The 26,594-nt window shown below is 45.7% G+C and overlaps 1 protein-coding gene across 2 annotated transcripts in view; it reads left to right on the top strand.

Moving 5' to 3' along the window:
• prkar2aa (protein kinase, cAMP-dependent, regulatory, type II, alpha A) overlaps window positions 1-26,594 on the top strand; it is a 425,687-nt gene that overhangs the window by 493 nt on the left and 398,600 nt on the right. For both annotated transcript variants that reach the window (XM_038812258.1, XM_038812257.1), the window contains exons 2-4: window positions 3,416-3,508; window positions 15,256-15,383; window positions 25,679-25,769. In XM_038812258.1, coding sequence (XP_038668186.1) covers window positions 3,416-3,508; window positions 15,256-15,383; window positions 25,679-25,769 — 312 coding nt within the window. The remainder of the gene's footprint in view (window positions 1-3,415; window positions 3,509-15,255; window positions 15,384-25,678; window positions 25,770-26,594) is intronic.

Genomic DNA, 26,594 nt, shown 5'->3' with positions numbered 1-26,594 from the left:
CCTGGGCAATGGTGGGGGAGGGGAGACTGGGCACCTGGGTGGGGGAGGGGACACTGGGCACCTGGGCAGTGGTGGGGGAGGGGAGACTGGGCACCTGGGTGGGGGAGGGGAGACTGGGCACCTGGGCAGTGGTGGGGGAGGGGACACGGGTGGGGGAGGGGAGACTGGACACCTGGGTGGGGGAGGGGAGACTGGGCACCTGGGTGGGGGAGGGGAGACTGGGCACCTGGGTGGGGGAGGGGAGACTGGGCACCGGGGTGGGGGAGACTGGGCACCTGGGTGGGGGAGGGGAGACTGGGCACCTGGGTAGGGGTGGGGATGGGGAGACTGGGCACCTGGGCAGGGGTGGGGGAGGGGAGACTGGGCACCTGGGTGGGGGAGGGGAGACCGGGCACCTGGGTGGGGGAGGGGAGACTGGGCACCTGGGAGGGGGAGGGTTGACTGGCTGCCTGGGGGGGTGGGGAGAGACTGGCCGCCTGGGGGGTGGGGGGAGTCTGGGCAGGGGTGGGGGATGGGAGACTGGCCACCTGGGCAGGGGTGTGGGATGGGAGACTGGCCACCTAGGCAGGGGTGGGGGAGGGGAGACTGACCACCTGCAGCAGCTCGATGGGCATTGACAACACACTGTCAATTTGCACATTGTAGCTCATGCACCATCTACCTCATTTTGTCTAATTTTTAAAAATATCTTCTTGTATAGTCCGCACTCAAAATTTGTATTGTCTTTACATCCTGCATTTCTTATTTTTTTTAAATGTATTTTATTATAAACATGTAATCCGGGGCTTGTTTAGTGGGCTCAACAGGTGGCTTGTAAGGCCAGCAGCGTGGGTTCAATTCCCGTACAGGCCTCCCAGAATAGGCACCGGAATGTGGCAACTAAGGGCTTTTCACAGTAACTTCATTGAAGCCTATTTACTTGTGACAATAAGCGATTATTATTCTTATTACATATCAAAAACAGGTTAATATTCTGCATTTCTATTTATTTTTCATTTTAAAATTCTATACTCTGCATTTCTCTCCCTTCATTCTTGAAGTGTTACGTGTAATGCGTACCCTGCAATTCTATTTCTCATTTTAAAAACGTTTTATGTAACAAGTAGGCTTACATTAACACTGGGGCTGGTTTAGCTCACTCGGCTAAATCGCTGGCTTTTAAAGCAGACCAAACAGGCCAGCAGCACGGTTCGATGCCTGTACCAGCCTCCCTGGACAGGTGACAATAAGCGATTTTCAATTTTCATTTCACTGCGATGAAGTTGCCTTGAAAAGCCCCTATAACATATATTTTGCACTTTCCCGGCACAGCGGTTAGCACTGCCGCTTCGCAGCTCCAGGGGCCTGGGTTTGATTCTAGCCTCTGGTCACTGTCTGTGCGGAGTCTGCACGTTCTTCCCGTGTCTGCGTGGGTTTCCTCCCGCAGTCGGGTGATGTGCAGGTTAGGTGGATTGGCCATGCTAAATTGCCCTTCGTGTCAAAAGGTTAGATGGGGTTACGGGGATAGGGTGGAGGTAAGTAGGGTGCTCTTTCCAAGGTCTGGTGCAGACTCAATGGGCTGAATAGTCTCCTTTTGCACTGTAGGGATTCTATGATTTTAAAAATGTTATGCATAATGTATATTCTGTTTAGCACAGGGCTAAATTGCTGGCTTTGAAAGCAGGCCAGCAGCACGGTTCAATTCCCGTAACAGCCTCCCTGAACAGGCGCCGGAATGTGGCTTTTCACAGTAACTTCATTTGAAGCCTACTTGTGACAATAAGCGATTTTCATTTTCATATTCTGCATTTCTATTTTTAATTTTATGTAGAGTGTATATTTTGCCTTTCTCTATTTTCATTTTAAAATGTTACGCATAATGTATATTCTGCATTTCTATTTTTCATTTTTTCATTTTATGGATAATGCACAACATGGTTGACTCTTAAGTCTTACTCAGTTCAGGAACAATTAGGGATGGGCAACAAATGCTGACCCAACATCCCTTGAATTAATTAAAAAAAAAAAGTATATTCTGCATTTCTATTATTTTTTTCATTTTCAAACTTTACCCAAATTTATGTTCTGTATTTCCCTATTTACATTTTAATTTTCATGCATAATTTCAGCACCTGTTTATTAGAATCATAGGAGGCTATGAGGCCATTTGAGTCTGCACCAGCCCTCCGAAAGAGCAACCTACTTGAAAAGAAATGAAATGAAAATCGCTTATTGTCACAAGCTAGGCTTCAAATGAAGTTACTGTGAAAAGCCCCTAGTCGCCTGTTCGGGGAGGCTGGTGACCTGCTTTAAAAGCCAGCGATATAGCCCTGTGCTAAACCAGCCCCTTACTTTTACCCACTCCCCTGCCCTATCCCCATAACCCTGTAATCCCACCTAACCATTGGACACTAAGGAGCAATTTACCATGGCCAATCCACCTAACCTGCACTATCTTTGACTGTGGGAGGAAACCCATGTAGACATGGGGAGAATGTGCAAAGTCCACACAGTCGCCATAGGTTAGGATCAAACCTTGGTCCCTGGTGCTGTGAGGCAGCAGTGCTCACCACTGTGCCAGCATGCTGACCGAATGTTGGATTTTCCTGGTGCCTTTTGAGAATCACATTATCAGATCCTGTGAAAATCCCCTAATCGCCACACTCCGGCGCCTGTTCGGGCACACACGGGGAATTCAGAATGTTCAATTTCAATTCACCTAACGAGCACGTCTTTCTGGACTTGTGGGAGGAAACCGGAGCACCTGGAGAAAACCCACGCAGACGCAGTTAGAACGTGCAGACTCCACGCAGGCAGTGACCCAAGCCAGGAATCGAACCTGGGATCCTGGCGCTGTGAAGCATCAGTGCTAACCATTGTGCTACGGTTTATAGCATAGGTTAATTGGAGTGCCTCCTCCAACTTCAGAAGGGCCGGAAAGTACAGAAAGTTATTTTTCTCTGTTTGAAGCTGGATGGAAATGACTCGAGTGAAAAAAGGAACAATTGGGGCCTCACGGTAGCATGGTGGTTAGCATCAATGCTTCACAGCTCCAGAGTCCCAGGTTCGATTCCCGGCTGGGTCACTGTCTGTGTGGAGTCTGCACGTCCTCCCCGTGTGTGCGTGGGTTTCCTCCGGGTGCTCCGGTTTCCTCCCACAGTCCAAAGATGTGCGGGTTAGGTGGATTGGCCATGCTAAATTGCCCGTGGTGTAAGGTTAATGGGGGGATTTTTGGGTGATGGGTATACGGGTTACGTGGGTTTAAGTAGGGTGATCATTGTTCGGCACAACATCGAGGGCCGAAGGGCCTGTTTTGTGCTGTACTGTTCTATGTTCTATAGCCAATGACTGCAACAATTTAGGATTGCCCCTTTTTTAAGGTTACCTAAAGTACCGCTGAGGTAAAATAAATCACTTTCTTGTGCTTTCTGTTTAGGTGCGGTTACAGACACAACCGAGGCCTTTCCCTGGTCAGTCACCCAAGTTCACTGGGACCTTTGACTGCTTCTACAAGACACTAGTTGGAGAGGTAACACATGTACTACTTGTTAAGTAAGAGAATTTCACATATACTAACAGAAAATTCTGGAAATACTTGGGTTATGCAGCACCTGTTGAGAGAAACAAAGTTAAGGTTTCAAGTCAATGTCTATTTATCAAAATTTGAACAAATCTGGATATTTAAGTTCAGCAAGTACAGATGCGGGGAAGTCGAGCAGAGGTGAAAAGATAGACTTGCTTTGATGTGGTACCTTTCAAGACCTCTGGCTGTTCCAAACTGCTTTACAATAATGAAGTACTTTTGAAGTGTAGTCACTGTGCGAATGCAGGAAACGTGGTAGCCAGTATGTGGACAGCAAGCTCCCACAAACAGCAATCTGATAATGTCCAGATCATCTGCTTTATGGTGTCAATTGAGAGATAAATATTGGCCAGGACAGCAGGCGTGACCCCTGCTCTTCTTTGAAACAATGTCTTGGATTTTTTACAGCGCCTGACAAGGCAGACTGGGCTCGGCTGAAAATTATACATTTGACAGTGCAGCACTTCTTCATGTACTGCATTGAAGTGTCAGCCTAGAGGGGCCTTTGAGAGGGTGGAAGGCAGGAGTTTTTAAATGATAAAAGCGATGATGGTGAAATGGGAATGGGACACGTCAAGAAACAAAAGGTGGATCGAGAAGAGGTGTGAATGGCAAGACCGGAAACATTACTAGCACATGCCATGTTTTTTTTTTTTAAGTATGCGATCAGTAGTTATGATCCGAAATTGTTGAACTCGGTGAGTCTGGAAGATTGTATAATGCCTAATATTCGATCCCCATGATCTTTCATTTGATCGTCGTTATAGGAATGTAGCCGGTGACAGAGTGGGACTGGCAAGTGATCAGAAGCTCAGGGTCTCACTTGTGTTCAGCAAAGCAACCACCCAGTCTCAGTTGATCTGATCAAATGTTGACCATTGAGACATAACGCCTTCATCAGAACTACAAGATATCACAAATGAGCAGCTTGGGGTAAAAGAATATAATCAGAGGAGAAGGAAAAGGATGAGCTACAATGTAATGGGGTGGAGAATAGTAGATGGTTAAATCGGTGGCACAGTGGTTCGCACTGTTGCCTCACAACGCTCTGGACCCGGGTTCAATTCCGGCCTTGGATGACTGAGTTTGTACATTCTCCCTGTGGGTGCATGGGTTTCCTACGGGTGCTTCGGTTTCCCCCCACAGTCGAAAGATGTGCGGGTTAGGTGGATTGGCCATGATAAATTGCATCTTCATGTTCAGGGATGTGCAGGTTAGGTTACTGGGATTGGGCGGGGTGGATGGGGGCGTGGACATGCATATGGTGCTCGTTTGGAGGGTTGGTGCAGACCCAATGGGCCGAATGGCCTCCTTCTGCACTGTAGGGATTCCATGAAAAGACAAGTGATCAGTGTTAAACTAAAAGAGAAACTATGAGAGAGACAATAGAAGACATATACAAGACTCAACAAATGTTAGGATAGTTACAAGGGGTAAGCTGTGGAATAAATGCCCCATCCACGATCCTCGCATTATGTCTTGCATTGGCAGAGATATAGGAAGCAAATCTGAAGTCTACTGTTTTGACAAGAGTAGGTATGTCTCTTTGGAGGATTGAGCTAACGTTCTGTATCTTGCCATCTTGTGTTCTGAAAAAGACTTGTTTAAAAAACAAATGTAAGTTGGCAGGGTTGCATTTATTGTTCCCTGCGTCACTTCAGAGGGATGATAGGTTTCCTTTCTCGAGAGACAATTTGGGTTGCTGCCCCAAGATATTTGAACCTGGGACCTTTTGCTAGTCCATTATTTGGTTGGCAATTGATTTCCTTGGCAAATACAGGGGTGAGCAGTAAAGGTGGATTTGCTAAAGTTGCTTACAGACCAAAAACAATCAAGAAAAAACACTAACCTAGTGTACACGATTCCTGTACCCCAATAAGACAATTACTGATCAATAGCCTTTCTCAAGATGGTTTTGATGGTGCATTTTATGCCAGGTCTCCCATTGCTGTCCCACACTGGTTAGCACTGCTGCCTCAGCGCCAGGAACCCGGAATCGATACCGACTTTCGATGACTGTCGGTGTGGAGTTTACACGTTCTCCCCGTGTCTACGTGGGTTTCCTCCGGGTGCTGACGTGCAGGTTAGATGCATTAGCACCAGGGTCCCAGGTTCGGTTCCTGGCTGGGTCACTGTCTGTGCGGAGTCTGCACGTCCTCCCCGTGTGTGCGTGGGTTTCTTCCGGGTGCTCCGGTTTCCTCCCACAGTCCAATGATGTGCGGGTTAGGTGGATTGGCCATGCTAAATTGCCCGTAGTGTCCTAAAAAAGTAAGGTTAAGGTGGGGGGGGGGGGGTTGTTGGGTTACGGGTATAGGGTGGATACGTGGATTTGAGTCGGGTGATCATTGCTCGGCACAACATTGAGGGCCGAAGGGCCTGTTCTGTGCTGTACTGTTCTATGTTCTATTAGCCATCTATGTTCTATTAGCCATGCTAAATTGCCCCTTCGTGTCCAGAAAGTTAGATGGGGTTGTGGCGATGGGGCAGGGGAATGGGCATGGGAAGTGTGCTCTTTCAAAGGGTCAGTGCAGACCCGATGGGCCAAAGTGCCTCCTACACTGTAGGGATTGAAGGAATTTGGACTAAAGATGGGAGCACTATATGGAAAGCATTGTAAGGATGATTTCTGTATTTTCAGTTCAGTTACTAATTTGGGCTTTGAAGAGGTGGGGACCTTGCGCTTAAGCTGAGAGTCGGAGGGAGTCTGAGTTTGATGGGAATGTACTCTTGTGCCTCGCAGGCAGTGATTAGCGTTGATTGGAATCAAGGGGAAGGCTGTTCCTGAACCCCCCCACCCCATCTCAGCTACAAAATCTCAAAGGCAGTCAGATTGAGAAAGAAGCTGGGGCTGGATTTACATGGGCCAAAATTTTCAAATTGATAACATTTGATGGCAACAATTATTTAAATTTAAAAAATTTTTTTAACAGTACAGCACAGAACAGGCCCTTCGGCCCTCGATGTTGTGCCGATCCATGATCACCCTACTCAAACCCACGTATCCACCCTATACCCGTAACCCAACAAACCCCCCCCCCAACCTTACTTTTTAGGACACTACGGGCAATTTAGCATGGCCAATCCACCTAACCCGCACATCTTTGGACGGCTTTTACAAAATTTATGTTTACAAAGCCAAGATTAATCTTTGTTTTTAAACGGTGTTTTAAAAAAAAAAGGAGACTTCTAAAGTTGAACTGACTGTCCCCAATTTTTGTGCTGTGATTCTTTTTTTTTAACTCTGGCCCTTTGTACCAGTGTCAATGTTCTGCTGTTGTTGCTCTCTTGCACAAGATGGTGAAAGCAAACAACTCGAATGTAGGTGAGAGGTTAAACATTGCTCAGCAAGAATGGCATGTCTGTGCTGCGTCTGTGGCGTGCTGGAGCTGACTCTGGGAAACAACAATTTTATCAAGGAATATTGTAGGGGAGAAAGGTTCTGAAAACAAATGGGGGAGGGGGAAACAGACCCTTGACCGTTGAGAAAAAAAATTAATAGGCTAGATGATCAAAGGATTGTAAAAAAAAAAAACACAGTGCTAGGAGGAGGCCATTCAGCCCTCGAGATTGTTGGTGGTTCAGTTAGATTGTGCCCAATTTGCACTTTTTAGTTGAATTTACCCAGCTTTACCCAGCTTTCCTATCAGGGTAGATCAAGAATGATCTTGCAGTGCTAAAATTATGAAAATAAAGAGCCCAAACGTAGTGTGTTAAAATATCTTGGTGGTGCAGTCGTTAGCGGTGGTGCAGTCGTTAGCAGTGCTGCCTCACGGCGCAGAGGACCCGGGTTTGTTCCCGGCCCAGGGGTCTCTGCCCATGTGGAGTTTGCACGTTGTCGGGCAGCACGGTGGTGCAGTGGTTAGCACTTCTGCATCGCGGCGCCGAGGTCCCAGGTTCGATCCCGGCCGTGTGGAGTTTGCACATTCTCCCCCTGTTTGCGTGGGTTTCGCACCCACAACCCAAAGATGTGCAGGTTAGGTGGATTGGCAACAACAAATTGTCCCTTAATTGGAAGAAATGAATTGGGTACTCTAAATTTGATTTTAAAAGAGTTTGCACGTTGTCCCTGTGCATGCGTGGGTCTCACCCCCACAACTCAACTCAAAAGATGTGGAGGGTGGGTGGATTGGCCACTCTAAAATTGCCACTTAATTGGAAAAGAAATGAACTGGGTACTCTAAATTTGTATTTAAAAAATATTCGGTGATCCCGCTTCCACAGCCTTCTGAGGCAGAGAGCTCCAAGGTTGCACAGCCCTCTTGAGAGAAAAAAATCTTAACCCTCATTTAAAAACTCTCATTAAAGATGACAAATGCAATATAAAGTCCATCTGGATAAAATTGCAGTGAAATGATGTTTCTCTCTATATGTTGTTCCTCACGTAGACCTATATCTCAAAGCAAGCTACAAGACGGAAATCTGGGCACAAAGAAGAGGGTACTCCCTCAGTATTGTATTGGAGTATCAAACTTGATTTTTGTATTCAAATCCTGGCGTGGGACTTAAACCCGGAACCTTGTGAATCAGGCAAGAGTTCTTACGACTGAACTACGGCTAACACGAGAATAGAGAATTGACACTAATCCCAAAATTAAATGAACAGACACGGGCGCAGTTGGGTTGGAGAATATTTCCAAGAACAGTTATCGCAAAGTTGTGAAGGGATTTGAAGATCGAGTTTTGAAATAGATATGCTGTGTCTGCGTGGGTTTCGCCCCCACAACCCAAAGATGTGCAGGTTAGGTTGATTGGCAGCACTAAATTGCCCCTTAATTGGAAAAACAATAATTGGGCATTCTAAATTTGTAAAAAAGAAATAAAACTATATACTGAAACTCAAGGAACCAGTCCCGTAACAGCCTCCCCGAACAGGAGCTGGAATGTGGCGACTAGGGGTTTTTCACAGTAACTTCACTCGAAGCCTACTCGTGACAATAAGCTATTTTCATTTCATTTCATTCAGAGAAATTTGGCGTGGTTGCGTGGGATTGAACTCGAGACTTCAGGGCTTGGATTAGTTTTAAAAGTGATAGGAACAACGGAATTAGGAGCAGAAGATTCAGCCCTTCAAGCCTGCTCCGCCATTCAATCAATCATGGCCGATCTCTTCCTGGTCTCAAATCCACCTCCCTACCTGTTCCCAATATCCCTTTTAACCCGTTTTTTAAAATCAGGAATGTATCTGTCTCCTTCTTGAAACCATTTAATGACTCAGATTTCACTTTGGGCCAGCGAGTTCCAGAAATTCACCACCCTCTGCGACAAATAGTTCCTCCTCATCTCAGTTCTAGATCTACCGCTTCTCGACCTATATCTGTGACTTCTCGTTCTAGATTGCCCTGCAATGGGGAACATTTAGTCTACGTTGACTTTATCAATTCCTTTTAGTATTTTATACATCTCACCTTTGTAAACTCAAATGAGGGTAGGGAGGTCAGTTAGAATATTATTTAGCAAATTAATCAGAGGGAAACACAATTTGGGTAATAATCTGAGGTAGTTAAACCTGGAGTTGATGCATTTATACACAATACATTGCTGTTTAAGTGCCTGTAACGAATGATAGATGTTTGTCACATACAGCAATTCCCGCACCGTAAAAATGAGAAATTGCGAGTGAGAGAACTTGAGAGTTTGGAAAAACAATGTTGACGGGTTCAAGGGATATGGGCAACAGATGGGGAGATGAGTTTGAGACCAGGAAGAGATCAGCTATGATTAAATTGAATGGCTTAGCAGGCACGAAGGGCTGAATTGCCTACTTCTGCTCCTAATTCTTACGTCCTGTGTTCCTACAATTTCAATGAACTTTGTTACAACTGGGATGGGAGGAGTGCACAATTTCTCGAGCCCAACAACTCTTGCAGGCTGCAACAAAAGTGTACAAGGTACTTGCCACCAAAGTGGCCAATTGTTTACTTTTGTTATTTAGCCAGTCTTCTTTCAGGCAAGGTGCAGAAACTGATTTAACAAACAATTTGTAATCCAGAAGTGCAGTACTCTGAATTCCAGGTGAGGCAGGGAGGGAACAAGTGAGTAATCTCCTTTTCAGTTTATTCCCAAAACTGAGTCCAAAACACCAGTTCAAAACCGAAGCTCCTCTCAGTCAAGCAGTTTCCAGAAAATCACCAGGGCTTCACTGCCTGCAAAAGCAGTAGTTTTTTTCCCCAGCAATTAAAGTTCAAATAAACCAATAGTTCTTATCTCCTCGGGTACCTTCCTGGTCAGTTAGCTGGTCACATGATTTCCGATGTGCAGAAGTGCAGTCTGGGGGTTGCTACTGCGACGAGGTGATCTCGCTCCATAACTGGAGGAGAATAACTGGTTGCTGGAGGGATATTTGAAGATCAGGAATTAAAGGCTGAAACATCAAACCAAACCTCCGGTCCAGTCACTCGATTAATCAGAACCTGAATGGGATTAGAAGGGGAGGATTTTCAGTCCGGAAACTGAAACCAAACATCACATCAGGATTTGACGGAGTCGTCCAATTTATCGTAACCTGAACGTCATTGGATTTTGAACATGGAAGGAAAAAGCACTGTTCACAGTAGGGGAGAAACTGTACATGTGTTGTGTGTGGGGCAGCACGGTAATACAGTGGTTAGCACTGTTGCTTCACAGCGCCAGGGACCCGGGTTTGATTCCCGGCTTGGATCACTGCCTATGTGGAGTCTGCACATTCTCCCTATGTCTGCGTGGGTTCCTCCGGGTGCTCTGGTTTCCTCCCACAGGTCCTGAAAGTCATGCTTATTAGGTGAATTGGACATTCTGAATTCTCCCTCTGTGTACACAAACAGGTGCCGGAATGTGGCGACTAGGGGATTTTCACAGTAACTTCCTTGCAGTGTTCATGTAAGCCTACTTGTGACACTAATAAAAATTATTATTGTAAAGGCAGCTTGCTCACAGTCCAAAATGAACTTGTAACCCTTGAAAGAAAAAAGGTCAGTTCCCAAATAAGTGTGTAAATAATTCAATGTCCTTCCAATTTTAACAATGTTCTCTGAGATATGTATTCATCCCAACTTGAACTGATTTTAATGAGATATCAAGACGAGCTCGTGAAACTTGCCCATCTTGTTTAATTGGGGTAAAGTTGCGCTGACCTTCAAACTTGTGCTGTGCTTGAAAAGAGCATTTTAAACTGGTTATCACGAGGTGGAAGCATCGATATTTGCAGGTTTGCCACCTGGTGACAATAGCTTGGGTCCAATTTGATGTGAGATATATAAGCGTCATACAACATTGACTTGTTCTGGCTTAAGTGTGACTTTACTCCACTTAATTTAATAATTTCATTAATGTGGTGAATATAGCATTTGTGTATATAAGATGGTGAGGAAGTGACTTCAGAAGCTCATTCCACATCCTACTGATAGAACCTGGAACTACGCCATCCTGGACAGCTGTTTACATAAATTTTTGTTTGTAAAATATTTTATTCTCCATTTTCACATTTTTCTTCAGAATTTACACCCCACCAACAAGCAGTAAACGGTAACAAATACAAAGTCAATCCCCTTATCAACAACAACGATCCCATCCTCCCACCACCCCAAACAACGGCCCACCTGACAATATAAGCATCAAATAAAACAAACCCTCCCACAGTGGGAAAAACAAAGGAATCAGGAATCGCCTATGGTCACTGTTGACCTATAGAGTTTCCCCCTCCACCCACCCCAACATTCAATGCCATCCAATCCCCGAAAGAGTACCATAAGTGACACCCATGAATTGTAAACGCCACCCCCCCTCCACTTCCTCTTATAAAACTCCTCCTCCCAACCTCTGTTCCTTCCCCCCCCCCCCCCCCCCAAACTTTCCACCCCGGCTAGACTCACTGTTCTGCCAGGCTCCGATGACCGCAGCCCCTCCCCCCACCTTACTCCCGTTCACTGGCCGGCTTAAACCGGCCAGCGTGGAGGCCCCCGCCCGGGTCTCTCTTTCCCCCTAGCCCATCCCAGGAAAACCAAGAAATCCCCTTTAGCACACAAACCCTCCATACACACCCAAGCCCCAAAGAACCATCATTGCAAATGAAAGTCCCAACTCTTCCCTTGTCCAAATATATACAACGTTGGCTCATTTCGCACGTACACCAACATGCAGTGAGAAAATATAAAGTTACATGAGGCTACATCGGGACGTGACCATTTCTCAATTCTACCACAGTCCTTCTGCCTTTGCAAACTCCTCTGCTGCTTCCGCCGTCCCAAAATAAAAGTCCTTGGATTTGTAGGTCACCCTCAACTTAGCTGGATATACTGTGCCGCACTGCACCTTGCTGATGTACAGGGCCTTCTTCACCCGGCTGAAAGCAGCCCACCTCCTCGCCAGCTCCACTGTAAAGTCCTGGTATATGCGTATACCAGCTCCAGCCCACTGCATCTCCCACTTCTGCTGGGCCCAGCACAGGACTTTCGCCTTTACGCTATACCTACGGAAACAGAGTTACTACTCTTGGCGGCTCACTCGCCTTTGGTATAGGCCTCCACGACCAATGAGCCCGATCCAGTTCATATTGCCCTCCCCCAATAGCTTCGCCAACATTGTGGCAAAATACTCAGTCGGCCTCGGGCCTTCCACTCCTTCGGGCAGCCCCACAATCCTCAGATTCTGTCGTCGGGATCTGTTTTCCAAGTCGTCCATTTTGGCTCGCAGAGCCTTGTTGATCTCTATCACCTTCTGCAACTCTTTCCCCATCGAGGTAAGTTGATCACTGTGCTGCAATGATGTCTCTTCAATTTCCTTCAGCGCCTCACATGGCTCCCGCATCTCCGCCACTGCGTTCAATACCGCCGCCCTCACCGGGGCAATCACCTCCTCCACTAGCATTTTCAATGCCGCCCCCATCTCCTTCCTCGTCGCCTCCATGAGTTTTGTGAACTGCCTTTCGAGTTCCACGGCCATCACCGTAGTAATTTCTTCAGCCGTGGGCAATGCGGCCTCACCTGGTGCCCCAGCCTCCATTTTCCTTGCCATCCCCGCGGTGACCTTTCCACTCCCCGACAGACTTTCAGCCGCTTTTTTCGCGGCCGTTTTTTAAAAAACTTATTTTCGACATTTCCCTCCACTGTGCCTTCTCCCTGCTTTTGCCGCCTCTGTTGCCCCGGGATCGGGCATTAAACCCCGAAAATGGCGTTCCCGAAAGGGTGCCCTCCAATGTGCGGCTGCCTCCTGCCTGCCGTCACCAGAAGTCCTCAGCTGCTTACATTTATGATTTCCATTATAAATGTTTAAAACGTTGTCACGGACATAATATATGTGCTCCCTTACTGCCTGTGATAGTTATGTTCATACTAATTAAGCAATTTCAGTGGTAACCTTTTGAGAGGCCAAAAAAAAGTTATTGATTCTCACACACTTACCTCAAATTTAATTGCAACATTCCACATGTTTGTTCTCTGACACACATTAGATACAGATAAATTGATGCAATTCTACAGATTTATAGTTTCTCAGTCTCTGATTTATGAATTCCAGTCTCTCAAGCAAGCTTGTTTTCTTCAATTAAGTTGATGTTTTCAAGTTGAAGTGAGGATCTTGTAAAGCAAAGAGTTCACGGCTGGTTGTGAGGTTTTTTTTTCGCAGTTGCTAAGAGGTTGGTTCTCAGATGAACTTGAACTGGAACAGGTTTTTCATGTTGCTGCCTGATGCCACACAGCTTTTTCCAAGTCTGATAGACAGACACCTGGTGGTTTCTGTGGTTTCCACCGTAAACTACTTCTAGCAGTCCAAGAAAACACAACTTTCAGATTGTGTGACCTTTTCACAAGTTCAACGTCCTTTCCAAATAAAGGGTTGTGTTCATGTTTATTCCACAACCTCGTGTTGTGGTTTCACACCTTTTTGAATTTTACTCTGACTAGTTTGGATGGGGACAAAATCCTATTACAATGGAAGGTTGATTATGTCCATTCACTTCCTTCTGTCGCTAATGGCATTTCAACCTCCCTTTTGTCCAGCATAAAGTAAGGAGGCAGGTGGTCTGAGAGTTCTATCATCTTATTTGTGTTCATCCCATTCATTAACATGTCCTGTACACAAGAAACATGACAAATCCAACCTGGCCATCTACTCTCCATCATCAACAGTGCTGTCAAACGGCACTTGCTCAGCAATAATCTCATGGAGACTCGGTTTGGGTTGCACCAGGATCACTCAACTCCTGACCTCATTATAGCCTTGGTTCAAACATAGACAAAGGAGCTGAATTCCGGAGGTGAGGCAGCATTTGACAGTATAGCATCAAGGAGCCCTAGAAAAACTGGAGTCAATGGGAATCAAGGGGCAACTTCTCTGCTGGCTGGAGTCATACCTGGCACAAAGGAAGATGGTTGTGGTGGTTGGAGGTCAATCATCTCGCCTCCAGGACATCACTGCAGGAGTTCCTCAGGGTAGTGTCCCGGGCCCAACCATCTTCCTTCCGTTTTTAAGGTCACAAGTGTGGATGCTCGCAGGTGACTGAACAACGTTCAGCACCAGTCACAAGTGCTCAGATACTGAAGCAGTCCATGTCCAAATGTAAAGACCGGGACAATATCCAGGCTTGGGCTGACAAATGGCAAGTTACATTCACACCACACAAGTGACCATCTCCAACAAGAGAGGGTCTAACCATTGCCCTTTGACATTCAATGGCATTGCCATCGCTGAATCCCCACTCTCAACATCTTGAGGGGTTACCATTGATCTGAAACGGAACTGGCCTAGGCACATTAATACTGTGGCTACCAGGGCAGGTCCATCATCTACAAGGCACAAGTCAGGAGTGTAATCGAATTCTCTCCACTTACCTGGACGAGTGCAGCTCCAACAACACTCTAGAAGCTCAACACCAACCAGGACAAAGCACCCCTTCCACAAACATTCACTCTCTCTACCACTGACGAACAGTGGCAGCCGTGTACACCATCTACAAGATGCACTGCAGTAACTCGCCAAACTTCCGTAGGTAGCATCTTTCAAACCCATGACCATTACCATCTAGAAGGACAAGGGCAGCTGATATCTGGGAACCCCAGATCCAGCATCCGCAGTAGTTTGCTATGGGTATTCACGTAAGAATGGGTATTGTCTGTAGCTCAAATGCCAAACGTCATCTAATATGCAGCAGCAATTTCAATTTGTTTGTGTTGCGTCTGCTTGATGACATCCCTATTGGGCATGACGCAATATCAAATCTTGATATTAAAATGTGACCAAAAGTCATATATCTTGTAAATATCGTGAGGGATGTCTGTTGGCAACTATGCAGATTTACTGTTTATATTTGATAATTCGGGCAGCACAGTGGCGCAGTGGGTTAGCACTGCGGCCTCACGGCGCCAAGGACCCAGGTTCGATCCCGGCTCTGGGTCACTGTCCGTGTGGAGTTTGCACATTCTCCCCGTGTTTGCGTGGATTTCACCCCCACAACCCAAAAATGTGCAAGCTAGGTGGATTGGCCACGCTAAATTGCCCCTTAATTGGAAAAAATGAATTGGGTACTCTAAATTTTAAAAAAAATTTAAAAATAAAAATAAAAAAATTTGATAATTCAATAAAATGTTTACTTAAAAAAAAACCAATGCAGACCCTCCTTAGGAAAATTGCTGGAGTATCATTTTGAGTGACTTGTGGAATTTTTTGGCTTCAAATGAAGTTGCTGTGTTCTGTTAATTGAACCCTGTGATGTGCTCCTTTAGGGTATCCGGGGTTTATACAAGGGAATGACTGCTCCGATTATTGGCGTCGCACCTATGTTTGCTGTGTGTTTCTTTGGCTTTGGCCTGGGTAAGAAACTGCAGCAGAAGAATCCAGGCGATGTCCTCACGTGAGTAATTTTGGAGATTGGAGCAGGAGGCTATCAATTATATCTTGCTTTCTACAAGTATTACAAAATATCATTACCAAATCCAGGAACATCTTCAATAATAAACTTCCCTGGGAGGCATCAGGGCACTGAAAGGCAAAGCAGTGTTCACTTCTTGAACAGCCAAATCAGCAGGATATTTAGTACAGAGAAAGGAGCAGGTTAGCTTTCACACCTTGTTGTTGGAGCATATCAAATAGCCTGGGAAATAATTGAACACTGGCTAAATTTAATTGAACACTGGTGAGCAAAAACCACCCACTGTAAGTAAATTTGTCCCCAGCAGCTTTGGGAAAACTCCTGTATCCACTCAGTTCTTCCTCTTCTGCAAAGGAAGATTGAACCAATTGTAGAAATGTTGGAGTGCCTCTGGCCTCCCTGTCTTTTTGAAAAATAATTTTATTAAGAAAATGTTTCATCATAACAAGGCAAAACCATAACGTATTACAAATACAACTCCCTGCCTATCCACCCTCCCAGCCCCACCCACACAAAAGAAAACAAAACATAACCAAATCCCCCGCTAACAACTGACAAGATCATTGAAAAAGGAAATTAATGGCTGCTTTCTTGAGGAGAACCTTTCTACCCACCCCCTCAATGTATACTTGACCTTCTCTAGATCTAAAAATCCCTAACCACTCAACCAGGCTGAGACACTCTCCTCCGGGCTATCAACGAGGCGAAGGCAAAGACATCTCCCTTCAACACCGAGTCCAAGACCCCCAAAATGGCCACAAACGGACAAGGTTCCAGTTCAATCCCAAAAATCCCTGACATGGTGGTGAAGAAGGAGACCCAAAAGCTTGCATGTTTAGGACATGACCGGAACATGTGCGTATGGTTCGCCAGTCCCCTGAGAACACCGCTTGCATCTATTCCCCACCTCCGAGGAAGAAGAATACATATCCGAACCCTGGTCAGGGGTGCCCTGTCCACCACCTTGAATTGAATCAAGCTGAATCTAGCACATGAGGAGGTGGAGTTGACCCTATGAAGAGCCTCAATCCACACCCCTCCCCATCAAAAACCGGAACAGTAACCAAGGCGTTCAAACCAGTATCATTACAAGAGCTCCCTTTCATCTGCCCCATATGGAATCTGGGTACCTCAGTTACTTTTTCAATGTTCGCAGCCCAATAATAAAGTAACAAATTAGGTAACACTAGGCCCCCAACTGCCTCTCCCTCTGCAGAAATGGCCTACGTATCAAATAACGGAAGATATCATTTTGTTAACTGTAACGAAGAAAGTCTAGGGAAGAGAAATTGGGAGACATGAAACAAAAATAAAAACCTCGCAAGGACATTCATTTTTACCGTCTGAACCCAGCTTGCCATGGACAGAGGGAGATTGTCCACTTCTTCAAGTCAAACTTAACCCCATTCCACGGTGGCACAGTGGTTAGCACCGCTCCCTCACGGCGCTGAGGATCCGGGTTCGATCCTGGCCCCAGGTCACTGTCCGTGGGGAGTTTGTACATTCTCCCCGTGTTTGCATGAGTCTCCCCCACAACCCCAAGATAGATTAGCCATGCTAAATTGCCCCTTCATTGGAAAAAAAATAATTGGGTACTCTAAATTTATTTAAAAAAAGACTTAACCCTATTCACTAAACTAGCAAAATGTAATTTAATGTGTGAGGCCCAATCATGGGCCACCGGGATTCCCAGATAACGAAAGCCACACCTGGACAGGCAAAAAGGCAACATCCTAGATCCACTCCTCTCCCTGGGGGATTCACCAGAAAGTATTCGCTTTTGTCCAGATTCAACTTCAAGAAGGAGCCAAAACTCCTCAGTAGCTTCGTTATCTCCTCCACTATATATCAAGCAATCATCTGCATACAAGGGCACCCTGTGCTCCCTTTCTCCCTGTTCTAATGACCTCCACGCCCTCGCCAGAGGCTCGTGGGGACAATGGTCAACCCTGCCTCATACCCCTATTCAACTGGAAGTAACCCAAGCTTGGGGCATTCGTATGGGCACATTCAATGAGGACCCTGTACAGAAGATGGGTCCAAGATATATACTTAGGTCCAAACCCCCCCAGAATCTCGAGTAGTTACCCCCACTCCACCCTCAAATTGCATTTGCAACTTCTTCTTACTTGCCAACCACTCTGGGAAGAGACCAGATCAGGAATAAAAGCCAGCAATTTGTTGATAAAAGCTGTATTGTCGCAGTTCAGTGCATGCAAATTAACACAAGAGAATCCGCCAACAAGCCACTAACTATTACATACCTCCTGTTTGAGTCCACCAATATTTTAACAGCTGAGAAAGATACTGTTTGTTGATCAAACCGCAGCCTCCGAGCCCAACATCAGAACCCAAATGGAATACGTGCCTCACTCAAGTCTTCCGTATGAGTGTCTGGTCCGCAAATGGGTGTCCTGCAAGATACCACATCAGCATTCAAACTCTTCAGATGCACAAACACTTTGATCGTTTTACTGGGCCCTTCCATCCCCTTACATTCCCAAGCGACCAGCTAGACATGGGGTCTTCTATCGTTCTATCGCCCCCCCCCCCCCAATTCAGAGTCAGCCATTCCCACCATGTGGTGTAACCCAGCAAATACCCAGTGAGCACTGACACCGGCTCACAGCACCCCCCCCCCCCCCCCCCCCCCCCCCCCCCCCCCATCAAAGCAGAACAAATAAAAAGTTGTAGTGCCTGTCAGAGACTAACCCCCCCCCCCCCTCCACCCACCCCACCAATGCCACACACCAGCCAACAGCAACAAGGTGAACAAAGGCCCCCTTCCCTCTATCCCTAACCCTGAATAAAATGAAAACAAAAATCCTACGCTCATCATTTAAAACTCCCCTAAACTAATGAGTTGCAGTTACCCCTACCACTCTACTCCTGTTAGTTAACTCTAAAGCTAGCAGGGGCCTCCCCGCTCAGCGTAAGAACAATAAAAATGACCACGACCCCAACCAGTCGCCCACCCACATCCATCCCATAAACGAACAAGAAAAATCCAAACTCCAAACTTGCCCAGTAAACCCCCAACAAATCCCCCAAATCACATGCCCTCTCCCAATTTAGAGATCACATAATAAATACAGTTAACAATTAGGCCCCACCCCCCACGCTTCTTCACAAACTCATCTGCCTCCTCCAGCACATCCAAAATAGTTGTCTTTTGAGTGGTAAGTCACTCGTAGGTGTGCAGGGTTTACCACCCGAAATCGAACACCATTTCTATACAATGCAGCCATGGCCTTGTTGAACGGCATACACGTTTCTGCCTGTTCTGCTCTCGCGTCCAACGCTGCGATGAAATGAAAACCCCCTCGTCACCACACAACGGCGCCTGTTCAGGTTCACCTGAGGGAGAATTCAGAATGTCCAATTCACCCAACAAGCGCATCTTTCGGGACTTGTGGGAGGCACCCGGAGGAAACCCATGCAGACACGGGAAGAACGTGCAGGCTCCGCACAGACAGTGACCCAACTGGGAATCTAACCCAGATCCCTGATTCTGCGAAGCAACAGTGATGACCACTGTACTACTGTGCCGCCCTGTTGGCGTGGTGCTCATTTAAAGTCCTGATGGTCATTCGCCCACCTCCGGACTCGTTCCTTCTCTTGGTAACTATGGAAACGTACAATGATCGCCCGCGCTGGTTCACCAGTATAGGGCTTTTGCCCGAGTGACCAGTGAGCCCAATCCAGCTCACTCCACCCTCCCTCGCCATCATCCCAAACAACTGCGACATGTATTCCGTCGGATTCAGGCCATCCAGACCCCCACGATTCTCAGGTTCTGCTTTCTGGAGCGATTCTCCAGATCGCTCACTTTGGCACTAAGCGCTTTGTTATCACCGGCCACTGATGCCATGTCCACTTCCGGAGAGACACACATGTCACTCTGCCGAGTGAGAGAGAGAGCCACCTCCACACCCTGTGTCACTGCGTCTTTACCATCTGGTCCGTTTTTGCCACGGCAGCATGAATGGGGGCTAGGGCTCATCCATTGCTTTTCCGAGGTCCCCGGAGCCTGCCATGACGTCTTCAGTTCTGCAGCCAAGATGCCTGTCAGCACCACGGCCATTAGTGGGGTTGCCAGAGTCGCAGCAGGACCCTCCGCCAGTTTTTCAACAGAAGAGGCTTGAGAGGCTTTGAAGTCCGACGGCGATTCTTCGTTTGTCTGCTGCCTTTTATACTTTTTAGGCATTCCCTTTACGTGGAAACCTTATCCCATCGATCTAATGCATTTCCACCCAAACCACCCCCAAAACCAGGCCAAAAGGGCCAAAAACAAAGGGAGCCAGCTGGTGTGCGACTACTCTATATGCTGCCACCAGAAGTCATCTCCTCGTGTTTTAAGGAAATTTTATTCCCAAATAAACAGTTTGATGAACATTATATGAGCAAGCACTCACTGAAAAGTAACAAGAATGGGAGACATCACATGGGATTTACTCACGAATGTAAACCTGCAAATTTTACTGTTCTGATGTGTTGCTAAGCAGCAGTGGACTGTCCGATGTGTTGCTAAGCAGCAGTGGACTGTCCATGCGTTGCTAAGCAGCAGTGGACTGTCCGATGTGTTGCTAAGCAGCAGTGGACTGTCCGATGTGTTGCTTAGCAGCAGTGGACTGTCTGATGTGTTGCTAAGCAGCAGTGGATTGTCCGATGCATTGCTAAGCAGCAGTGGACTGTCATTGTGTTTGCAGAAGAGCTGCCTGAAAGATTATCAAGTGCCTGTCCCATTGGTGACCCTTTAAGAAGCTCTTGTCACCCTGCTCCCCACTCCCCCATCCAAGAAACTGCTGTGCACAAATAATGCTTTGCGGACAAACATAATTTTAAAGCTCATTATTCCTGATCACACAAGAACATAACACTTTGTATAAGAGTGTAAGATAAGACATGTTGTCTGCAGATATTAACAGGTAGATTTTTTTTTTTTGTTAACAGTTGCGTTGCACAAGATTTTTTTCAGTGTCTCCCTCCCCGCCTAAAACTATTTCTTCTCCTCCCTCCTGAAAATGTTTTCTTGCCAGTAGGACACTCATTACCCAACCAGTTACTCCTAAAAATAACGGTTAAAAAGAATGTTTTTTATGGGACGGGAATTAAATGTATACTGATTGTTAATGATTACACAAATACCTGTCCAGAGCGTCATTTTCAGTACAGAGTGTTCTTATAAGCCTTCTCCTGTGTAATTGTTTTACTGGCATCTGTTGAGGGCTCTGAGCAAGTGTGAGCTTTGTGCTGGCTTTTGGCAGTCTGCAAGAAGTGATCTGTAAGCAAGGCCTGTTTTGCTAGAGCCCCTCTTTTCATAGTTTATAACCGTTATTGTCAAACTCCGTTACTTATTTATATAAAGAAGTTCCTTCTTTTAAACAATGCATTTGACTCCCTTCTTTGGTCTCCAGGTCCCACAATACCCAAGGGCACATTTACGATAACAAAGTTGCCAGAGAATTAAGACATTACAATCCCCAAGCTCGAGAAGCTCATCATGCCTTGTTGAATTCTTAAGAATCTGTTCTAATCACCCTTGTCTAAACCTTTACTTCAGTACAGCTATTCCACTATGACGTACTTCACCCTCACGCTCATGAGAGACCACACGAAGACTCTTGGAGTTAGAAACAGGCCTTTATTACAGTTATAACCGGGCTGGTGGAGAATGCAGTTAGCACACCGGACAGCTCTGCTTCCCGCGCAGTACAGAGTTATACTTCACATTAAGTTACAAAAATGAGCATATACCAATCACTTATTACTAGTTATCAATGTCGATTCATGACTATTGATTAGGTTTTCGTCATGCATAGAAACATACTTATAAAATAGAAGCAGGAGGAGGCCACTCGGAGCCTGCTTCATTAATTATGATCCTGGTTGATTATCAAGTTTAATACCCTGATCCCACTTCCCCCCCCCGCTCACCCACATCCCTTGATCCCTTTATCCCTTTAGCCCCAAGAGCTATATCTAATTTTGTTTTTAAATTACACAATGTTTTGGCCTCAACTACTTTTTGTGGTCGTGAGTTCCACACATTCACCAATTTCTGGGTGAAGAAATTTCTCCTCACCTCAGTCCTAAAAGGTTTACCCCTTATCCTCAAAAGTATGACCCCAATTATACACTCCCCCACCATCGGGAACATTCTTTCTGAATCTACCCTGTCTAATCCTGTTGGAATTTGATAAGTTTCTATGAGATTCCCTCTCACTCTTCTAAACTCCGATGAATATAATCCTAACCGACTTAGTCTCTCCTCATATAAAAGTCCCGCCACCCCAGGAATCAGCCCGGTAAACCTTTGCTGCACTCCCTCCATAGCAAGAACATCCTTCCTCAGATAAGGACATCAAAACTGCACACAATACTCCAACTGTGGCCTCACCAACGCCCTATACAATTGCAGTAAAACATCCCTATTCTGTCGTCAAATCCTCTAGCTATGAAGTCCAACATACCATTTACCTTGTATACTGCATGCTGTACCTGTGCACCTACTTTTGGTGACTGATGCACAAGGACACCAAAGTCTTGCTGCGTGTGCACCTCTCTCAATTTACACCCAATTCAAATAATAATCTTTGTCCCTATTTTTGCTACTGAAGCGGATAACCTCACATTTATTCACGTTATACTGCATCTGCCATGCATGTGTCCACTCACTCAGCCTATCCAAATCCCGCTGAAACATCCTTCTCCCAGCTCACCCTCTGACCCAATTTTATATCATCTGCAAATTTTGAGATAATACATTTAGCTCCCTCGTCCGAATCATTAATATATAACATGAACAGTTGGGGTCCTAGCACGGATCCCTGCGATATCCCACTAGTCACGGCCAGCCAATCAGGGAAAAAACAACATTTATTCCAACTTTTTACTTCCTGTCTGCTAACCAGCTTTCTATCCATCTCAAGACACTGCCCATAATCCCATGCACTTTAACTTTACATATTAATCTGCTATGTGAGATCTTGTTGAAAACCTTCTGAAAGTCTAAATAAACCACATCCACCGGTTCTCCTTGGTTAATTCTACTAGTTACATCTTCAAAGAATTCTGGTTGATTTGTCAAGCATGATTTCCCGTTCGTAAATCCATGCTGACTGTCAGATTACACCACTCCTTTCCAAATGCTGTGCAGTGAAATCCTTCATAGTTGACTCCCACAGCTTCCCTACTTCCGATGTTGCGCTCACTAGTCGATAGTTCCTTGTTTTGAATTGTTATATTAGCTACCCTCCAATCTGAAGGCACCATTCCAGAGTCCAAAGAATTTTGGAAAATGACACCCAATGGATCTATTATTTCTAGGGCTACTGGGATGAAGATGAAGATTATCAGGCCTTGGCGATTTATCCGCTTTCAATCCCATTAATTTGCCCCAAACCATTTCTCTACTAATACTGATTTCCTTTAGTTCCTCACTGAAACTAGTTTTTCTCAGAACTTCCGGTACATTATTCATGCCTTCCTTTTGTGAAGACGGAAGCAAAGTACGAATTTAGTTCATCAGCCATTTCTTTGTTCCCCATAATGAATTTCCTCGTATCTTACTGTTACCGACCTTTATTCGTTTTTCTCAATCTTTTTCTCTTTCCATATGTATAGAAACGTTTACAGTCAGTTTATGTTCCCGCTAGCTTACTTTCATATTATATTTCCCCCTTCTTAATTGATCCCTTGGTCCGCCTTTGCTGAATTTTAAACTGTCCCAATCCTAATGTCAATTGCTTTTTCTTGCTAATTTGTATGCCACCTCTTTGATTCCAGTGCTATCTGTAATTTCCCTTGTAAGCTATGGTTTGGCCACAGTTCCCTTTCTACTCTTGTGCCAAATAGGAATCAACAACTTTTGGAGTTCACCTATTCGTTCCTTGCATGCCTGCCATTGGTAAAATATTGTAGCATGCTGCTGTGCAGAGGGACCTGGGCGTCCTTTGCATGAATCGCAAAACATTGGTTTTCAGGTGCAGCAGGTAATTACGAAGGCAAATGGAATGTTGTCCTTCATTTCTAGAGTAAGGAGATTAAAAACAGGGAGGTTATGTTGCAGATGTATAGGGTGCTGGTGAGACCGTACCTGGAGTACTGTGTACAGTTTTTGGTCTCCTTACTTGAGAAACGATGTACTGGAACTGCAGGGTGTGCAGAGGAGATTCACTAGGTTGATTCAGGAGTTGAGAGGATTAGTTTAAGAGGAGAGACGAAGTAGACTGGGACTATACTCATTGAAATTTAGAAGAATGAGGGGGGATCTTATAGAAACGTTTAAAATTATGATGGGAATAGATAAGATAGAAGCAGGGAGGTTGTTTCCACTGACGGGTGAAACTAGAACTAGGGGCATAGCCTCAAAATAAGGAGGAGCGGATTTAGAACTGCATTGAGGAGAAACTTCTTCACCCAAAGGGTTGTGAATCTGTGGAATTCCCTGCCCAGTGAAGCAGTTGAGGCTACCTCGTTAAATGTTTTTAAGAAAAAGGTAGATTCTTGAACAGTAAAGGAATTAAGGGTTATGATGAGTGGGCGGGAAAGTGGAGCCGAGTCCACAAAAAGATCAGCCATGATTTTATTGAATGGCAGAGCAGGCTCGAGCGGCGAGTAAGGCCTACTACTCCTTATTGCCTGTCCACTGTTCGTCCTTTCAGTAATGTTTCCCAGTCTATCATAGCCAACTCGTGCCTCATACCATTATAGTTACCTTTGTTGAGATTCATGACCCTGGTGTCAGAACCAACTACCTCACTATCCACCTTGATCAAGAATTCTATCATATTATGGAATCATGCATTGTATGTGAAAATACTTAATCACACAGATCAAAGGTTTGCACGCTTAATTAAATTGCCCAATCAGCACATGGGCAGCACGGTAGCACAAGTGGATTGCACTGTGGCTTCACAGCGCCAGGGTCCCAGGTTCGATTCCCCGCTGGGTCACTGTCTGTGTGGAGTCTGCACGTTCTCCTCGTGTCTGCGTGGGTTTCCTCCGGGTGCTCCGGTTTCCTCCCACAGTCCAAAGATGTGCAGGTTAGGTGGATTGGCCATGATAAATTGCCCTTAGTGACCAAAAATGTTTGGAGGGGTTATTGGGTTACGGGGATAGGGTGGAAGTGAGGGCTTAAGTGGGTTGGTGCAGACGCGATGGGCCGAATGGCCTCCTTCTGTACTGTATGTTCTATGTTCGAAAGGCAGTATGTTGCTTGCAATTATTGATATCTGGGGTGTGGCCCCTCCCTGCTATAATCGGCAAACATCCTGGAGTCAGAGGAAACGGTAGACTCTCCCACATTGTTATCCAGACCTTGAGAGTTAACACCTGGCTAGTTCCTGCCTGAGAGTTGGCCCCACTGACAGATTATCTCCTTGTGGTGTCTTTCTACAATTGGCCGTTTGTCTTTCAAAGACAGAACTGAAGATTTTAACTTCTGCTGTAGAGTTTTTAAACTGAATGCAGTGTGATATCTAATACCTAAAAATGCCCTCTTTCAGTCTGCTTATATAACATCATCCATTTGCTGCAAAGACTTGGGTTTTAATATAAATCAACCTTTACCTTGGCTGAACTGTCAATCATGCCAAACTGGTGACAGTTGAAAGGAACACCCCCCGGTGGGGATATTGTTGCTGGAGTTGGAGGAATCATTATCTGAAGCTGTAGCTTCTCGACTTAATGGTCAAAACCTGTCCCTAGATATCTCGAGCTCTTGAGGCTGAGCGAACAAGGACAGTTTGTGGCCTTGAACCCACAGAGAGACCAAAAGGGAAAATACTGGAAAATCTCAGCAGGTCTGGCAGCATCTGTAAGGAGAGAAAAGAGCTAACGTTTCGAGTCCAGATGACCCTTTGTCAAAGCCTTTACTGAATCGCCTGATCAGCTAAGACACTTTGTTTTTCATTTCGCTGCAAACTGAACTGAAAATCTCCGGCCTTCCGACCAATACTTTGCAAGCAAAAAAGGCTGCTGAGTAATTCAGCCAAATAACCATTTTTCAGGTGAAAGACTGGATTTAACAGACTCCTTGGCCATAATCCTATTCTTACCCAACACGAGCTTCATGACACGGAAGCCAATAGTAGCACACCTGACACCCAGGCTGATATCAGCTCACCAAACACTGAATACACATACAGCCATTGTCATCCGAACTGTCAAGGAAGAGCATGCTGTCTGCCTTTCTCTATCTTTGGAAAGCTCAGTGACATTCCAACCCAAGTTCGGAGTGACGGTGGGTTTCCCGTTTCTGTTTTACTGGACAGGTATCCGCAACTGTTTGCTGCAGGGATGCTGTCTGGAGTTTTCACCACTGCGATCATGGCACCGGGAGAGAGAATCAAATGTCTTCTCCAGGTAGGAATTTGTTGTTAGTTAAAGAAGCACTCCCAAAGTGAAGGCCAAGAATGGTTTATTCCATGCCTCATAGTAACGTTAATTTTAAATAATATTCAAGAGGCTGGTTGAAATGTGATCTTCCTTGATTAAACCCCAGTTATGAGGACTCTCTTCCGCCCCCGCCGCCCCCCCCCCCCCAACTTCCTTTGCTCCTCTGTGAATGATGGGTGGGCAGGATGGATGCATTAGTTGAGTTGAGAAATACAAGGCTTTTATTTGGATTGGGCACAACAAGCAGAGGAAAGAAAATGAAGGTTTTAAATCCCAAAATACAACATTGCGCGCTACAGCAGCAGCTCCCATTTATTTATGACATTTAATGCTGTGAAACATCCCAAGATGCTTAATGCAAGCTGCATCAATGAAAGCATTGAGTCACAAGTGGGATGATATTCAAAAGTTTGATCCAGCGAGGGAATTTGAGAGCTTGGGACCAAGGCGGCTGAAAGAGTGGATGCCAGTGGTGGAGCGATTAAAATTGGGGGATGCAAGAGGCCAGAATTAGAATGGGACCAGTGATCTGATGAGGCTTGTAGGGCTGGAGGAGGCTTCACAGATCGTGAGGGTAAGACTGGAGGAATTTTGGACGAGCATTCTAAAATTGAGGCACCGTCAGATTAGGAGCCAATGCAGGTCAGTAAGCGTGGGGAGGTGGGTGATGGGTGAACTTTTTGATTTGATTTATTATTGTCACATGTATTAGTATATAGTGAAAAGTATTGTTTCTTACATGCTGTACAAACAATGCATACCGGATAGAGGGAAGGAAGGAGAGACTGCAGA

This window comes from Scyliorhinus canicula, chromosome 11, assembly GCF_902713615.1.
Source record: "Scyliorhinus canicula chromosome 11, sScyCan1.1, whole genome shotgun sequence".
In the NCBI taxonomy this organism is placed as follows: Eukaryota; Metazoa; Chordata; class Chondrichthyes; order Carcharhiniformes; family Scyliorhinidae; genus Scyliorhinus; species Scyliorhinus canicula.
Note: the sequence above shows the minus strand (reverse complement) of the source record. Positions and strands in the feature narration are given on the sequence as shown.